Below are 19,298 nucleotides of genomic sequence, written 5' to 3' on the forward strand. Positions count from 1 at the left end.
ACCGGAAATTTCCTGAGTTTGTAGTACATTCTGACTCAAATTATCGTAATTACGATTTGCCGATTGATAGCGTCGATTTACAGGATTAACTTGGACGCGATCTATAAACCGATTTTGTGAAATTGCATCTTTTCAACCGTGAAGAAATACATAATTTGAATAATTCGAGAGAGAAATTTCTAGAATTAATAATATCCTTACGACTCTTCTACTGTAATGCATAATCTTTTCGTCTACAAATTTTTCTGACAATTAGAATTCCGATTTTATACTTTCTAGTTTTATATATATATATATATATATATATATATATATATATATATATATGTATACATATATAAAATGTACCTTGTGTCTTTCTAAACTCTTAAGAGCTGAAAGATTCGCACACAATATAATGAGAGAAAAATGAAGGTAATTTGCCGCAGTAGCATAGAATGATTTATGAATTCGCTTACTGCAACTTGAGATTAATGATGATGAGAGAAGACGCCAGGAATAATCTGATAAAATCTATGCGATTGCGCGGAAACGTTCGAGAAGTCGTATATCTACGATGATTAAACTCTCATGATTAAGAGCGGACGACCGCGAATAATCGACTGCCGAATCTTGCCCATGTAGTTTCTATTCACCCTCGCGCTTGGATTTGCAAGGATAGCCGGCAAAGTTGGAAACACGTAACGCTGCGCGTGGGTACGCTATGTTGCTGAGGAGCCGCAACATTAGGTGAGACGAACCTCCCTAAGTCGCCGGCAACTCCATTACTGCGTAACAGCCTTCAAAGTGACCGGCGAAATTTGATTATCTTACTGCTCCTCTCTAGAATCAGAAACTTTTGCGAACGATTGACAATTCTCGCCGAATGAAACGGATGGACGGTTTGACCGCAAGCGATTGGAGTGTGCAAGTTATAAATTGTCATATAAATTTGTTGGAAGCTGACGAATTTGATTAAGAACCAAGTGTCATAAATGAATACTAATTCTGAAGCTATTACTCTGTGCAGGAAATAGTATAAGGGTAGAAATGCAAATGCAATGTTTGGATTTTGCACTTTCATTCATACAATTTTTTAATAATTAGTTTGAAAATGAGATACATAATAAATACCTTAAAATTAATGGAAAGCGTGTGAATATATAATTATGCCTTATGATCTTTGATAAAAGTTTTTATTAATGAAGAGAGGTTTAGAGCTATGAGTCTTTGAAAATGACATTCCTCTGTATATACTAATTATGTATTAATTATTATGTAAAATTTTTCATTATTTTATTGTTACAGGATAATGAAAGATAATTTATCCGTTTTACATTTACATAAATCATTATGCATTATTTCCATTTGTTTTCATAATAATTAGTAGAGCAAAATTTTAATTTTTCATGGACGAAAGCAACAAACCGTAACACCGTGAATTAACCTGTTAAATTTAGAGCATTATGATGACTTTCAAAAGCGCGAAGGGATTTGACAATGAGTCATTAAGCTTTTAATGCATGTATTCGTAGTTAAGTAACTTGAAACTCTGTAGAGCGCAGTGGATTCAGTATTAGTCGATGAATTGTCGTCGTCATTAAATCGCTCGTGGACCAGAACGTATGAAACAGCGTCCGCTGGTGCTTCGGGAACAAAGCAATCTCGTCATAAATAACTGCGTTATAATAACTACATAAATCGACAAAGTTAATTAATGAGAAATGCGTATAAACACCTGAGTCTCGAGGAATTGCCAAGTAATAATTTATGTCAAAATTAATTGCGCTTGTCCTCACGCACGCGGATTTCATTTGATTTGTAGAAAAATAATACATTGATTCTCCGGATCCATAGTGGAAAGAATATGCGATATTTTTCAAAATGTATTTAATTATAAAAGAATTATAATATATTTATTACATCACCGTTTCTCGAAATCGAGGAATAATACGTTGATGATGTTAATAACACGTAAGATTGACTTTTTCTTTACAGTTTTTCGCGCTTTAATTCGTTTAAGAATTTAAATAAGATTTTACATGAATCGAATGGGAACGTCGTAACCCTGGGAGATCGACGAACGCAAACCGCGACAAGGTGCATTCGTGGCGGGTGGTAAACCACCAATATCACCGGGGATTGTCGGTCAGCGGGGGAAGGTGTGGAACTTGAGGGAGGGTAACCAATTAATTCCTTGCTATTAGACCCAAGCACTTGCTGGAATGCCAAGGTGCGTGCAATCGATATTTTTTCAAGATTATGCCCGAGACTTGCACGACAAATGCTGACCGCACGAGATGCTTTCAATCTAATATCGTACTTTTTCATAACGTATAAGAGATTATTATTCAAAAAATATAGAGATAATAATAATGAAAAGTGAAAGATTATGATTTATTAAAGTTTAAGTAAAGAAAATTTATTTTTAAATAAATTATTGCTGCATCTTTACAATTTTTACAATTTTTTTTATGCCAATCACGATATAATTTCTCATAAAAGGTGTTGAATAATTCTAATTTATTTTATTGTATATTTATACAATAGTTTTTTTCGATTGATAGCATTTGATTTTTGAAGCTTTTTGTTATTAAAAACAAGAGAGAGTAGCGAATCTTATTTTATATATTTATTACTACAGGAAAAAAAATTCTTCTCAACTCTGCTGGATAACGCACTTTTATTTCTTCTATGTGCCAAAGAAATCCTTACTAAATCAACTAGAGTGAATCACGACCATCATATATTTTTGTCAAATAGTGTGTGTATAATGTTTGGTTACAAATGTCCATCCGTGTAGACGCAAGGAAAACAAGGCAGTGCGCCAAGATCCTCCTAGTCGATATTTCGAGTAAGAAAAACAATGATAAATTTTTGACAAGACTTAAATAAGTAGACTCGAGCACTTTGTAGCTGGCACTGTGCGATAATTTTTTATTGTCGTAGTCTCCGTTATATTCAGCGTGTCTCATTGCCTTTTGCGTATAAATACGAGAAAAGCCGAGGAAAGGTCAACCTACATTTTTCGAAAGAAATATGATTGTGACATTTAATTAAACATTCGTTAATTACTCATTATTTACGTACTTCTCAAATATTTATCTATTGAATTTTCAAAATAACATTTGTTTTTTAATTATCGGATGGATATTCTTTTGTGAAGATTCGTTATTGAAACATTTCGTGCCAAAACAATAAGACCAGACTATCGTCGCACTGCGTCTTTAAATCACGCCAAGTTGCAAGGGACGCAAGATTGAAAAAAAAAACTATTCATTATACACAATTTTGTTCGTTCTTTCTTTTTTTTTTCATCCGAAACGTATCTCTTGTGTGCCATAATCGCGTTACTGTCATGGAATTCGTGTAACCGATGCAACCTAATGGAATTTTATCCCGCGCAAAACGATGCACGAAGCAAACACCTGTTCTCAAGTAGAGTGTGGCCTTAAGGGAAAGGATGACAGATATCTCTTCGGCATTCTTTCCATTCGATTTTACGGTTAGTAAAAATACTGTTTCACTTTATGGATTGCTTACAAGTTTTCGTGTGGCAGTATATTTATATCTATTATAAATTATTAGTTTATTACGCTATTTTACACAATTAATCCAACTATCTATAAGCAATCACAACATTTCGCATTGCTGTTTTAGGGAATTCAGAACTTTAAAAATTTATAATTTTTTTCATAATTTTTAATTTATAATTTTATCTTTCTTTTGATTTTATTATACTCTTACATTTATGAAAGATTGTCACGTTGATTGACAAGAGGACACGAGGCGAAGCGGCTGCGTAGACGCCGTGCTCTTTGTCATTATAATGTTTAAACAAACACAACCTTACATGGGGTACGCGCAACGCACGCGTCTGTCCTATTAATGAAATTCGCAAGCGGTTGTGTGCTCTCCTCAAAATTTACAGCGGCGTGATGTTATGTAAATTTTGTTCGCGTGCATTTTTAAGCATAATCAAGAGTAGTTTGGCGCAATATTGTCGGGAAAGCGCGGATTTTAGAGCGCGCATGGACGCTGTCGTATAATGCTATCTACAACGACGCTCTTCACGTTTCTAATTGACAGCTCGCTTTGGAAAATTAAAGCCCTTCTAAATTAAAAATACAAACCTTTTAATAGTAATACGTATTATTATATAAATTATTAAATTTCAAATTATATCCCAAATATGTTTGCAAAAATATTTTTAGACAGTTATTTAATCTCTTATACGAGTGGAGAAAGCTGCGAAAGTGTGTGCGAGAAATTATTATCGGCGCTCGGAAATTCTTAATGATTCCAAGGTGTATCGACGTTCCCGAGATAAATGTGACGCAAAAGTTCCGAAGTCCCTAATCCTCGTGTGATATCTTTGCGAAGGAAAGTTTTGTCGGACGCTAAAACGGGCGCGGTTCCACGAGAGATATCCTGGACTTCAGCAATGATTAATTACGACGCGGAGGAGATAGATGTCCAGAAGAAGGAAAATATGGTACGGGGCAATGAGGAGTGAAACTTTTTGATAAATCGAATCTGTACGGGTGAAGATTCTTTTCCTTTGCCATAATTGTGTTAAATATCGTGTGGGGGAAAAAGTTATGTGTACATGATTAGCGTATGTTATAAGAAAAAGTTATTCGAAAAAAGTATGCTTTGCAGAAAATCTTATAATGTATATGCGATATTTTAAAAACTAATTTAAAATATTGTTAAAATACATGTACATAAGTTGACAAAAATTTCATTATGTTAGAATAGTGAGGGCGGGAACAATAGACAGAATGATAAGAACGAAATGGTCCGTGATAATATTTTTCTCCGTAGCCAAGAAAACAATCCCGAAACTTCATTTCGCCTTCCCATCCGTTTTACCGAACTGCAAGATCGCTTTCAGTAAGAAAAGAACGAGGTTCTTGCGTCTTAAGTAGCAGCGCGATATCTTTCTCGGGTTTACACAGCGCGCTGAACTCAACGTCAAAGGAAACGAACGTTGCAGAACAACAATGGCGAAAGACTCATCGAGGACAAAAGGAAATTCGCAGACAAGGCAGAAACAATGGGACAGAGGTGAGGAAATGAAGAGAGTGAAACGAAAAGATACCGGAAGAGAGTTCCGGCTATTCTGTCGCAGAATCCGTCAGTAGATTGCAGCCCCCCGCTCTCCCGATCTCTCTCGTCATAAATCCTTATGATATCAGAATTTACTTCATCAGTTTCATAAAGTGACGCTTGACAGATGTGGCCGAAATTTTCGCCACAGATTTTCCAAGTAAAAATGTAACTGGGTCACAGATATATAAACGCTTAATCAGTTTCTTTAGAATGATATAATGATATCTATCTTGTTACGTGAACTTTCAGATGTTAAAGTGTGTATTATGTTTGAATAAATTTCGCGAAAAATACCGCTAAGATTGAAACGAGGTTATTTATATTGCATCGCGGATAATATTAAAAATGTATTAAAGGAATGATTGAAATATTGATTTTTCCTTGCAACATCTCCAAGTGCAAAAGATAAATTACTTTCATAAAATTAAAATTAAATCGTTTAATATATTAGCACTTTTACATATGATATTATCGCGTCGCGCGACAAAAGGCAATGGTAATTATGATAATTTTCAAAATGCTTACTCGTTTGCATCTAACGACTCTCGCGACACATCTTTCGTACGAATTATCCTCTTGGGATGTTAAGCACCGTAGAACATCTCAAATCTCGCGGAAAGTTTGAGAAAATATGTATACGTTTCTTGTGTGGTTCGGGAGTACAAAATGAAGAAATGTGCCTAAGAAATTTCTAGGAGAACAGTTCATGGAAAAAGTTGGTGAATAAGCACTTGGAAAACTCACTCGCTGAGATATGATCCCAATTTTTCACGAAACCAATTTTCACCTTGTATTTTCCGTATGATTAAAAATGCACGATTTTCTACAGATAGCAATTGAAGTTTTGTTGAATTTAAATTCGCTATCTCTTTGTCGATTTATCAAACAGATAATCGGGCATAATTTTTTTTAAAAAGTTACAAATGCAATTAAATAAAAGTTTACTTAAAATGATATTCAGCTCTCATATCGTGCAAAAAGTTTACGCTCATAAGATACTTTTCTAAAACATCAAAATTGGCGTTGCCGCGACAGGAGCGTGTATCAAAAGTTGAAAATGTCGATTGATGGTCAACGAATTTATTCATTTATCCTAATCACACATTGCCGTCGGAAATTGCGTCGCGCACGTGATTGTATTTCAATGGATAACGATAGCGATTGCGTGAAAATTATCCCTTATTTCTTTCTCGCTCACGATTCCTCATCCGCAGCGCAACGAAGGGGAAGTTTACGAAAAAGCGCGATAGCACGTCGCTAGAATTCTTAATAAGACGGCAAGTGCTATCAAATTGTGCCTAGATAGAGTCATCAGTGTTTACGAGGTCAGAATTTTTCCCTTGCTTTCATTCGGTGAAACTTTACGGGCTATTATTAACCACGAAAAAGCGGGGCTTTAACCAGTGTAGAACGACGTGTAATTTTTAGCTCGTTCAATTTTTACGATTACAACGCAACGAGTGCTCGTAAAATTCTGAAGTTTAATTTCAACTTGATAAATGATATAGTTGGTTTCTCTCTGCGCAATAGTGTTTAATTATATAAGTAAAGTTTATGCTTGGCTCATGTTGGAGTTTTTGCAAATAAATTGGTTTTATTTATTAAAATTAGAAAAAGAGATAGCGGATATTATTAATTCTTAGCGTTATTAAAAACTAAGTAATGCTCGCACAATGCATGTGCATGGGGACATAAACGTATTTCATTATTGTAATATCCGGGAACTAGTCCATGAAGTATGACACGTGATAATGAGATACTTTGCATATAACCGTGTTGCAATACCAGACTTTACTGCAACTTGTGCCGTGGTTGACAATGTGAAGCACGAATTGCACGCATCGAAAATCCGCTGAGTACTCGCGTTTATTTAGCATGATTAAATCAAGAGATGTCGAGAACAGAACGTCGAAGGGGCTAAAATTCGCGAATAGAAATTTGAATGTAGAAAAAAGAAGAAGACGCGCTTTCGAGAAAGATGAGCAGTGAATACCGAAAATAGAGGTTTATCTTGTGGATACATAAATGTAAATTTCAAATTTTAATTTGTCTACCGTTTCATATATCTATAAATTTGTGACGAGATGTATGAAAACATGCAACGAGCATTTATTCGTGTGAGCATATTTTTATTTTTACGAAGCACGCGTCCTGCTCCTTCGGTCAGGATCACTTTTCTTATTTATCCGAGAAATTTTGAATTTTCGCATATGCATGCAAAATATTGAACATGGTTATTCAAGTACACACAAATGTTGTTCTAGAAATCTAATTTTAATGAAAGCTGCTTTAATAATGCAGAACTTTCTTTTTATGATTAAACCGCATATTAAAATCCTGCAAGAATAATTCTCTATTCAAAAATTTAATTAAACGATAAGATTTTATTTAATCGTACCCAGAAAATTCTTATTACTACTGAAAGTACTCTAGTTTCATTTGCTTGCAACTCAGATAATATTAATGCTCCAATATTTTAGTTAAAGGAAAATCTATTGTAAGTTAGTCAAAGAATTAATTAAAGTTAATGTGTCTGTAACATTCTATAATCCGTATCTCGAGCGAACATCTCAGAGGAAGGCTCAAAAGTTGCAAATTTCTTCATACTTCATAATTTAATTTACGGCGTAATTTAATCGAAATTCATTGACGTCACAATAAAGTCGAACGTAACAGTGTCTCGATAAAATCTCGATCTATCTATATTTATTTATGAAATAACATTGATTCGGCATTTCGATCTCCGATCGGCGACGGCTACAGTGAGAGAGTATGGAGAGAAAATATTTTCACGATTTTACGAGCTACCGAAAATAATGCGCGACGTAAAGAGTGCGCGATGTCCGGTTTGTCTCTAACATCATAACGCCATAACGTTCGACGAGAGCAGTCTCGGACATGAGGACGACAACATCGAATCGGTGTCAACATCGATTCTGGGTTGTCGTTTTCCCGAAGCACCACAGGAAAATTCAATTCTCGCGTGCAACGAACAAGAAAGTCTCAAACCACCTACATTATGTCAGATGACCTGCCAAAATGAGAGTATCAATTGCAATATTCTTTGACGTCAAATAAAATGTAGAAAAAATTTATATATGTATATAAAGAAAAATATATATGTTTATTTATGTGACAGTATGCTATATTTGACTAAAAAGTTAAATCGAAAATTAAGTGCAAGGAATTAATATTATGTTTATATGATATTGGATTTATATATCTTGTGCAAAACATTTTTGAGGAATTTTAGATGGTTTGTAAGGTTTTTTTAAGGAAAAGTTAATGGAAATATATGATATCCCTGCACAGAGATATTGCCCGGTAATTGCTACAGCTTTCGAAACTCCTCTTAAATATGACAGATGGGAAAATGGCCGAGGATCTCGGCGCGAATTTCGCAATGAATCCGTTATAATTTACAGTGATGCACTTCCGACTAATCCCGTGTGAAAAATAACGGAGGGAAGAAAGCAATCTTAGCAATACGTGAGGAAGTATCGGGAACGTATCGAGAATTGACGATTTGGGTGGCGAGTACGATCACGTGCCGAGAGTTAGTATAGGTATACGTCGTAAAACGAATTTTCTCGCAATCGAAGTTGATATATATTGGCGAAACGATTCTCTAATATCCTACTTTGATGTTCCGTGCGTTTTTATCAAGCCCGTTGATTGTTCCAAGAATTATATGGTTCGTACCTGACATATTAAAAAAGGCAAAGTCGCACGAGACGAGAGAAACAAACGACTGCTGCCAGAAGATTACGAGATGCAAAAGAATTAATAGAATCGATCGAAATAATTGTGGAAGACTGTTTAGATCCTCGATAGGTTGATGGTTATATCGATCACTCGCCACTTCCGCGCGACCTTACAAAAGTCGCGCAAAGCACCCCACAGGGAGAAATCCCATTATTTTCGAAACGTCAAAAACTTCGAGGGGAGATGATGGCTCTCTTTTACCCGATGTACTGCACTATCGAGAGCTGAAGATTGGATCTGTCGGTGCGCTATGAATATTCAACGGAATGCGCAGGTGTCATTTTATGCAGTTCATTCGTCGCTTATCGTAAGTGAGCCAGCGATAGAGATGCAATTGCTGCTGATTATTCGAGTGCTAACCCTGAATAATTGAGAGCCTCGGTGTTATCGGTTGACCATTTCCCGATTGACGGACCATTTCGAATTATGACTCCCTCCATCCATCAGGCTTAATGACTCGCGTCAGATTTATAACACTTTCGTTAACGTGGACGTTTCATTAAAATGGAGAATGTTCGCGGATGCGCCAAAATTACGATACCATCGATCAATTTGAGTGCTCATGGAGAAGCTGGGAAAAGCGCGTACGTAATATTTCACGTAGCCCACCGTTGCTGCAGGACCAAAGGAGCCGTTCGAGAGAGGCTTATTCCGTCGAGCCTCTGAAATATGCATCGCCCAGCGGCGTTTACATGTCGAGATCCATGGCGTACTATGTAACATGCAGCTCGTCCTTACAAGTTAACGCGATGTACCGGTTTGCCCGACGTATCCAAAATTCAAATCACGCGGCACTCTTCCTCGAACGACCCTTCGTAAATGTAAACGTGGATGCATAAAGCCGCGAGACCTCGAAGGCGGCCACAGATATTGCGATTTTACGAGATTACGTGGCGACCGAACTAGGCGTCTGATGCGCAAGAAACGCACATACACCGAAAGTATCGACACGTAGTTAGTACAGCGACGTTGTTTACATAAATGTGAGAAATAGGTACAAGGAGGAATTTCGCACAATTGTTTTTTATCCATGACGAGATTTATGGATCTCCCGTATTTAGATGATCAAACAAAGAGAGTACCAGAAGAGCACCTATATTTATCAAAATATAATGATAGATTCTACGATAAATTGTTGAAAGAAAAATCGAGATTAATGCAGAAAAGTTATGCGAAGAATAATATACTCCTATCTCACAGCAGCAATAACGTGACGATAAAAATTTTTATTGATGATTAAGTAATTGTGAAAATATGTTCGTTTAATCCGATACGGCGCGAGTGAAAATGCACGTTGTCTGTGATAAATATCCGGGATCGAGAGCTTTCGAGACTTCGAGAGCCCGTTCCGAACGATTTAACAGCCGGAAAAGTGTGCGTATGGTCCGTGAGAGGAAAAAGAAATGGAGTCTCGCTGTATAAATCGCCGTTACATGAGAGTCGCCCGACGAGAACGTTGCGCGAGGTCGTATGGTCGTCTGTGATCGATGTAGAGTCGATCTTGACTACTTCCTTCCGTCGTCAAAACGAAACAAACGTAGGACAGTCAGCAGTGGCGCCGAGAGTATAAAGTATGAACGGAAAGTATTCACAGAAAGGTATAAAGACGTAACACGCGTGTATTAGATATGTAATATATACAGCAAACGTATATCATGGTATACCATCTTACGTTAACTCATTAATCCTATCATTCACTAATAAAATGTCATTCACTAATTGAAGGAGTAGCTTGGAAATTAGAAAAGCTAGAAAAATTTCTATAGGTAAAAATTTATAACGGATCTGTGTAACAAAAAAAAAAAGACTCTAAGATTCTTAGTGTGTGCGAACTATAACTTCAAGTTCTTCGACAATCGTGATACGAGAAAAAAATCTGTTCGTTGAAAAAAAGAAAAAAGGATTCGCTCTTCGACGTTGCAAAAAGAAAGGAGAATTAGCGCTCTGACAAGTTAGAGAATTCATCACGCGTGTCTTAAAACTCTATGCACCTGTAAAACTTTCTATTCTAAAAATTGACTCTATCGCGTATATATTACATATCGTGTAAAACAGTAACAATCCCAAACGAACCAATCGAAAGAAAGGAGGAGGTGTGTCTGGCTGGTGTGCAGGCAGGCATGCTACGAGTTACGTTACCTAGGGTGAGCTTCTCGCCGGAATCGGGCGGCAGGGTGAAGCCCAGTAGGGCCATACTCGATATCAGCACGCAGGGCACGATCAGATTGAAAAAGTAGTAGAGGGTCCTCCTGCGTATCTGTATCGTGAACGTGATGTCGACGTACGGTTCCGGACAACACTGATACATTATCGTGTTCTTCTTCCCCGGCATACCTGGAAAAAAGTGCCACAACTGATATACACGCCAACATGTCTGTCTGTCCGAAAAAAAGAAGAAATGATATCGATCGATTTTACGCGACCCGGATAATCGCATCGATTGCGTACTTCATTACGGATAATTTTGTTTCCTTACTCTCACTTTTTTCTCGTCGCTACTCGCTATATATTTCGACCCTACTGCTCTTGCTGAGACAATGTGTGTTCCCACCGGAGAACATAATAAAGCGCCTGCCTATCTACCTATCTCTGTCAGTATCTCTATTTACCGCTGACTATGTTTTTATTATTATCGTCCTTTGTCCTCTCTACTCTTTTTGCTACGTACTGTGTCCTAAGGGAACTAAAACCCCAACATATAATGTATGTGGCTTATTTATCATATCTCCGTCTGTTTTATCGTTTCAAGCTACGTGGACGCATAGATGCCATCGAGTCGTGAAAGATCCGCGCCGATTTTACCGCGATTCTTGTTTTGCGCGATCTCATTTCTAAATATCTTAATCTTAAGATTACGGCACAAGATTTATGTACAAAAAAGATCTCACTGACTTGCGAAATGTTCCCTGCGATTCTGTTTTTGCGACAAGTTAAGTTGCTGGCGAACGAACGGTGACGACATATATATATACGCCTCACGATAAAAACAGAACTTGTCCTCTTCGTGGTCTTTAAATACGACGCACCTGCTGGCGCATTCTCGTCGCCAGAGAATGGTGAGAAGCGACTTGGCGAAAAACGACCGTTCGATACTTTTGAGGACGGAGGATTTCGCGATATAGCTTCCGATCGGACGGACTCTCGAATCGATCTCGAATCGTCGCGATATCAGACAATCACTTGTTGCTGGCTCCATTTTCAGCACGCTTTTTCTTTGTATTTTGACGTGATGCTCGACGCATCCGGCTCCGGATAATTAACGTGTCTCGGATAATACAGCGACACTTAGAGGCGACACTTTAAGTTGCACTCGCTGAATCGATACGTCGACATACATATATGTTCACCATTACATTCGGGAACATCGAGTGTGTCGTATTGTCGGTCGCAATAGATCGAAGGCACCGAGCTGGCGTTTTTGTATTTTATTTCTTGGTATCACAATCGAATATATTTTGTCTCTGCCATTCTCTTAAAACAGTCGCAGCTTGATATCGATCAGTTTCACTACTAAATCTTTTCAATTCCACCTTTGCTTCACATTGAAAAAGCCGCTCGATGTCCAATGAATTTTATTGAAACGAAAGTATATATATATATATATATATATATATATATATATATATATATATATATACGACGCGTACATGTGAACGCAAGCTCTTTCATTTTATGCGGCACGATATTGTGCTTCTCTTACATTTTTACACAAGATTTTTACCTGTCTCTCTTGAAATGTATTGTTTCGAAAGAATGCGCTTTTTTCTTGCCAGGAATTTTTTCCACGGATATACATGTATTTTCAGAATTTTTCGCAAAGCGCTAGATCGAGACTATCGCAAATTTCATCCCCGTTGCAACTTTGATTCGTTGACACGGTGACACTTTCTTCGAGAGAACCGCGGGAATAGTACTTTTTGATAGCTCGAGGAATGTAGTCGTAAAAGAATACCAATAAGGGAGACGCGAGAAGAAGAGGAAAAGAGAAGCACGGCGAAAGAGCGTCACATTGCCACCGCGAGGAGGCGACGTCATAAAGTCATACCGGTTGCGGCATAGCAAGAGACACGGAGGACCCATAAAATCTTTCGGTTTCTATTCGACCGTACCGATATCGATCGCGATTTCACGCGAAACGAAAAGCTCCGGGATGCGGCATCTGCGAATAGCATCGGCGAAATGTCGGGGTTGCGGTTTCTTAACGACTTCCATCAGCATTCCTTCACACATCAATGACGCTGTTTCGTATCACCGGCGAAATTTGCGTTTCAGGATCTAACCGAGAAGCCGGAACGAATTAGGGTGACAGATTTTCTCTCGCGACACACTCTTTCGTTCGTAAATTTTACGAAAACTATGATTTTCCGGACAAAGAGGAACAAAGAAATAATACAAAATAAGTTAAAATATTTTTGTATAAATATTTAAGAGTTTAGAATAAGAAACAAAATTATTCAATTTTGATAAGTAACGAAGGAGTTGATAGATGCAATATACTTGAAATATGTAAATACAGTTACATTCGTGAATTATGTAATATACTAATTGCATAAAGAAACAGATTGTAACTCGGATTGTATATTCATATCCCGGTATCACGTCAATGCTTCAAGTTGCAAACCTGAGGGAATAAGAAACTTTTCGTTCATTGCGAATAATAGTTCGCTTCATGAAGTAATTTCGATCTTATTCGATCTTATGAACGTATATAATTAAGTCATATGATTGTGTATACTAAAAATGAAAAGCGGAGAAAAAATTATATCTTGCTATTAAAAAATAAAGCCGCGTAATTACTACGCCTGTAGAAAATAGAATCGTTAAATTCTATAATAGCTTTGCGATATATTGCATTTTATTCGTCCTTCTGTTCCCATTCTGTGCTTCTATAACGTACAAGCTGTACAAATAGATTCGCAAATTGCGATGGATTAACGTAGGCGCATTACCACTATGCATACATGCCGAGAATGAGAGAGAGGATTAAGTCTCGACGCGCAAGAGAGAATCCAAATTAAAACGGGCACTGATTTTCTTCTTCTCTTCTTCGGATCTATTAATCATCTGTTTTTCCGAAATAAATGCCTCAATCGTCATTTTCATCGAAGCAGGACGGCGAAATGTTGCTTTAAAAATCTGATCCGCTTCAATCAAGCGGCTGTTGGCGAGAGACAAGATGTCATACTCGAATGTGTCACAGTGACATTTTATATATATCACTAATACGTCAAACGATTAAATATTGAGCGAAAGTCGATGATAGTCCGACAAAAATTCACATTCATCCACACACATGTAGATATTTTCGCAGACTTTTCTCAATCTTACTTGTGTGATTGTGAGCGTTCTACTATCGAATTAGTATTCATCAACGCGTATCGAGTCGATTCGAGATTCTACTTATCTCTATAATCTGAAGACACATTCATCCACGCGCTCACACACACACGCACATATACAGTCACACACGAGCCAATACAGATTCTGATTGGCTTGACAAGTCATAAACTTGAGACTCTGTGAAACTCACCGATGAGGTACCATTCCCCGTTCATGATGAAATCGGATAAGTCACCACCCTCCTCTGAGTTGAGTACCAGATCGAGCTACCAAGGTCAAAGTTTGATTAAGACGGGCACGTATCTACACGATGGGGGCATTCCGTTAGGTAAGTCGAAGCCGAACGTGCCACATGCAGCTAGAAATTCCGCTCGCGTCTACGTCTACATTGTACGTATATCTACGAGAAGGTGCATTCGCAATCCGGCGTTACGTGATAAGACGTGCAATCCATTCGACCGAAGAAGAGACGGACGGTGGTTTCTTTCCTCGCCTTGTACGTGGTGCGACGTATTTATAACGCGCTTGGAGAAACGCATTTGTGCGGCCGACAGGCGGAAAACTGGCTCTTTAACGTCGCTGCTGAAAATTGCTTTCCGCGCGGTCAACAAGTCCTTACCCATGATGAAGTGTTCGCAACTTGACGTCACGAATACATGCAAAATTCTATAGCCATGAAATTTTTCCCTCCCCGTGCGAAACTTTGAATCGTATCACGCGTGCCGATAAGACGAATAGGTATATTTGTGTATCACCCGCGGAGAGGGTATAAAAGTAGATGGATCGACTTTGGCCCCCACAAAAAGCCTTGGATCAATATTTCACGATAAGGAATTTCTGAAGAGTTGTGAAATTTCTTCGGGAATCTGGCAAGTTCTCCATCTGACGAGTTTAAAGTGGACGATAAGTGAAATATTAGCCTAGGGGCATCGCGCGAAGGCTAAAATCAATAGCATCCATTTCCATCCGTATAATCTTTCCATATGACGATAAAATCTAATATTAGCTTAAGGATACCTCGTTTCTCGTAGATTTTGCGCTCGATTGGCTTCAGATATCTCAATTTAAAAGTAATAAGAATCTACGAAAGGATTTCACGGCCTGCTACTTCTCTATGGATATATCGCGTTGTAATCATATTAAAGTAATTGAAAGAAATCTTGGACAGGGAAGGAAGAATTCCTGTTACTTTCATCTCTGATCCCATCTACACGGAGGATTGAAGAACGGGAAATAAAGTGACGACATGGTATAAAATTTTCTAGTTTCTCTCAAGTCCCGTATCGCTCGTCAGATATCTGTTGCTCTTTGATCAAAAGCCAAATAGGATATACGAGAGATTCGGCTGGTTGCTATGGACCACTCAAGGCTCCGAAAAAGCTTTCTTTGACACGCAACATTATTTTTCTTGAATTATTCAATATTCAATAATTTTACAAAAACATATTATTGACATAAAAGATCGATATTAATTATAAATCGCTTAGAATAACAAATAATGTTTTATATAATTTTTTAAACATATATATTTTTGCGATGTTATTAAATATTCTCGCGTATATAAAAATCTCTTGCAAATGCTTTTTTATATAAAATCTCTTATCCTACTGAAAAGTATTATTCCTTGGAGTGGGGAAAGAAGATATTATTCGTAAAGATGTTACTTTCCAATATTCCCGAGCATATTAGAGTAAAACGAGTTTGATAAAAATTCAGTTTAGTCCTCGATGTACTTCGTATATCTTTTGAGAAGAAGAAACTGATGAGAAGAAAGTTGCTTTTTTTTCTCCAAATATATGTGAAAATCTCGCGTCGCGCTCGTACCGAGAAAATTGAAAGGGGACTCTCGACATAGCAATCATAATTTAGAAAAGAGACCCCGGTTATGTCGCGTTTATTTTCTCGTTTTCAAGAAAATTGCCGTATCCTGCATCTTCACCCATATTCGGCCAATCAAATCGACTCGTTCACTTTATCTTCTCATCATCGCTCTCTTTTTTTCCTATTCTCTCCTTGTTGATCCTGCTTTCACGATCGCCTTCCACAATAATTCCGACAACGTAGCAGGTGTTATGTATCGTGAAACTCGCAGCGAAAATTACGGACGTATTACACGAGACTCGTAAAGCTAGCCCCTCATAATTCATCACGACGCGTATATTTTGGCCTTTATTCACGGAATGGCTACACGTAGTTTATCGTGCCAGCGCGATGCATCGGGAATAGATGTCTCAAGATGCAAATGCATTTGCTGTTATGCGCACGGCTGTGCAATTCCTTAACTAATTAAATTCAATCTTCATATATAACGTCTCTTATCCGGCGCGTTTAATCAAGACGATGATACTGGAGGAGCGTTTCTGCAAGATAAGCTTCTCGTATATTCGCAATCGAGCGTCGAATAATTACGGTCTCCCTGACGATTAAAAAACGAGCCATTTTTCCGCTGTCGACCGCACAGATTTTACCTGTAAATAGGAAATTAAAATCAATAATAATTTTGATGAGATCAATTCCACGCTACGAATGAATGTGTATCCCCATGCCGTTTACCCGTTTCCATCGATTTTGAATAAACGTAGAGATTATCTTCGTACATAGCTGTAATACCGAAATATGAACTCGCCGGAAACTAGATCAATTCCAATTCGTGCGACAAACGGATTAGTGCACGCATGAAAACAATATCGTAATCAATTAAAAATAATGCAATTTGACGTCATCTAGTGCTATTCGATTGCCAAATAAACGATAATTAAATAAACTCTTCATCTTCAAAGATTTTTATCGATCACATCAGTCAATCTCTATCTGAGAGATCATCTTTAATTTTCACCTTTCCGAATGTTCGCGTATTTCCATAATTAATTCGCGGAGCATTTTTATCGGATAAAAATTATTTGCGCGCTTTTTTGGAAACATGACTTGGAGAAATTTTCCACACGACAGAATACATCGCATTGATGGACTTGATGCAGAGGAAGGAACGTCACGGTTCGAAGCACGGTTGCACTTATATTTCACGATAGTGGGAGGACTGTTTGAATATCGACTTTAATCGCGAACAAAAAAGTTGATCATGCTTTCCTTATTGACGACAATAATGCACATCAAGATGTGTCTACACGTACATTTCTACACAGATATACACAAACGCATGTATTCCCTTTGTAATCAGAGATTGAGATTGCTAACTACAACTTCGGCAAGTTTGATTCTCGATGAGTCTCTCTTTAGGTATGAGAAACGCATCTTGCGCCAAACAGACATGAGAATCATCTCCGTATACATATAACGCCGAAGTTTGAACTTGCTGAAATTATCCCGGTACTCAATCCCGGTTTATCGGTTTGCATCCTCGCGTCAACACGTACACAGACACGTGACAGGAAGGAGGACGGAGGAGGTAGGTATTTACGTGTCAACGGCGGACATCATCTACAGCATGGCTTCAGGAAGGCATGCAGCTATGCCGCGCACACAACACGGAACGGCCATTAATATTTCTGTTACATATATATATATATATATATATATATATATATATATATATATATATATACAGACACTTAACATGCGACACACACGCTGTACAGATAGATCAATCAATACGGTTGATGTTGATTCGTTGAGTGACACGAAGGGCGAAATGGATTGAACAAAGTTCGGGTGTGTACGACATATAGACGACACAGTCTTTGGTTGGCACAAATCTCTATATACACGTATATATAGACATACAATTTATGTCATGGGGGAGAGGGGGAGGAGGAGAGCAGTCGATATATGAGTTGGGCGGGGGTCGGGGGGAGAGGTCTGTGGGGGAGAGGCAACGTTTATATGCGGCGGAGCAATTGGTGAAAATGCGCTCGGATTCTGCATTTCGACGGGGCGCGATGCAGCGACGGGGACGGCGATGTAGCGGTGCGTAAACGGGATTCGAAAACGAGCCCACGCAATTTCACAGCACCTATCCTATCTATGTCGAGCCACGGTGGCGAGCGAAACTCGTAAATCCCGTCGACGGAATATATATATATATATATATATATATATGTGTGTGTGTGCGATGCGCGAAAACGCGCATGGCTCGTACTCTCACGCCACCGCGCTGCGTAGTCGAGGATTTCTCGTCATGTGCGGCTTGATTGAATCGCGCGCAAATCGTTTAATTGACCGTATGTTAATTGATTCCTCCATTCGGCCGCCTCTAACGCGAGCTCTACGAACGCGATCTCTTTCAAATTCATTAGAGACTCAAAAGAATTGTCGTACCCTCGAATTTTAGGAGCAGAGATTTTTTTTAAATTCCGAAATACGAAAATTAACAAACTTTAACGTTGTAATCGATAAGAAAAGAGCATAGACTTATATATATATATATAAATTTTGTATATATTTAATATAAAAGTTATTTTAAATATTATATTAAATATTATATTAAATATTATAGCTTCAAAAATAAATATCGATTGACAGCCTGGTTATATTCTACCCAATGGCTGTCCTGGCTTCACTTGTCAGATCGTTGTTAGCAATCTAGATACAATGTAGACGTCTGTGAAAAAGAGATAAATTATCTTTTAATTTATAAATAATAATAATAATATATAAATAATAATAAAAATAATAATAATTTTTTTTTTTGCGATAAAAAATTTTTTTTTGTCGCATCACGATCCAATTGTTCCGGCTGATTCGATTTCTCGATGAGGCCGCGATTTAACGAGCGAAACTTGCGGAATGTTTTCCAGCATTTCGAATTCACGAGAGACTACGAAGTGAACTCGCGCGAGAACGCGTAAACGAGTTCGGTATTGATCACCAAATCTCAACCGATCGTTCCGCTCGTAAATACCAAATTCGCGATATCGTATTCCGCGCGCTCGCACGTGCGTATGCGCTTTGTGTGCTTACCACACACAAAATCAAACGGGTATGTCGTTGCTGCGTGATATCGCACGAGGTAAGGCCAGAGCGAATATATGGCTGCTCATTAATTCCTCGCGTATAGCGCGTGATCGATACGCAACTGCTAAAATATGATAATAAATTAATTACTTTTCGCATTATTTTGAACTTTTGAAATGCGAGATGAT

At 37.9% G+C, this 19,298-nt stretch overlaps 1 protein-coding gene across 5 annotated transcripts in view; it reads right to left on the minus strand.

The window, feature by feature from the left end:
* The window catches only part of LOC126854677 (neuronal acetylcholine receptor subunit alpha-7-like), a 210,262-nt gene that overhangs the window by 72,368 nt on the left and 118,596 nt on the right, over nucleotides 1-19,298 (minus strand). For all 5 annotated transcript variants that reach the window (XM_050602894.1, XM_050602049.1, XM_050605413.1 and 2 more), the window contains exons 7-8: nucleotides 14,390-14,465; nucleotides 10,999-11,193 (exon numbers count right to left, since the gene is read on the minus strand). In XM_050602894.1, the coding sequence (XP_050458851.1) occupies nucleotides 10,999-11,193; nucleotides 14,390-14,465 (271 nt within the window). The remainder of the gene's footprint in view (nucleotides 1-10,998; nucleotides 11,194-14,389; nucleotides 14,466-19,298) is intronic.

This window comes from Cataglyphis hispanica, chromosome 1 (assembly GCF_021464435.1).
Source record: "Cataglyphis hispanica isolate Lineage 1 chromosome 1, ULB_Chis1_1.0, whole genome shotgun sequence".
In the NCBI taxonomy this organism is placed as follows: Eukaryota; Metazoa; Arthropoda; class Insecta; order Hymenoptera; family Formicidae; genus Cataglyphis; species Cataglyphis hispanica.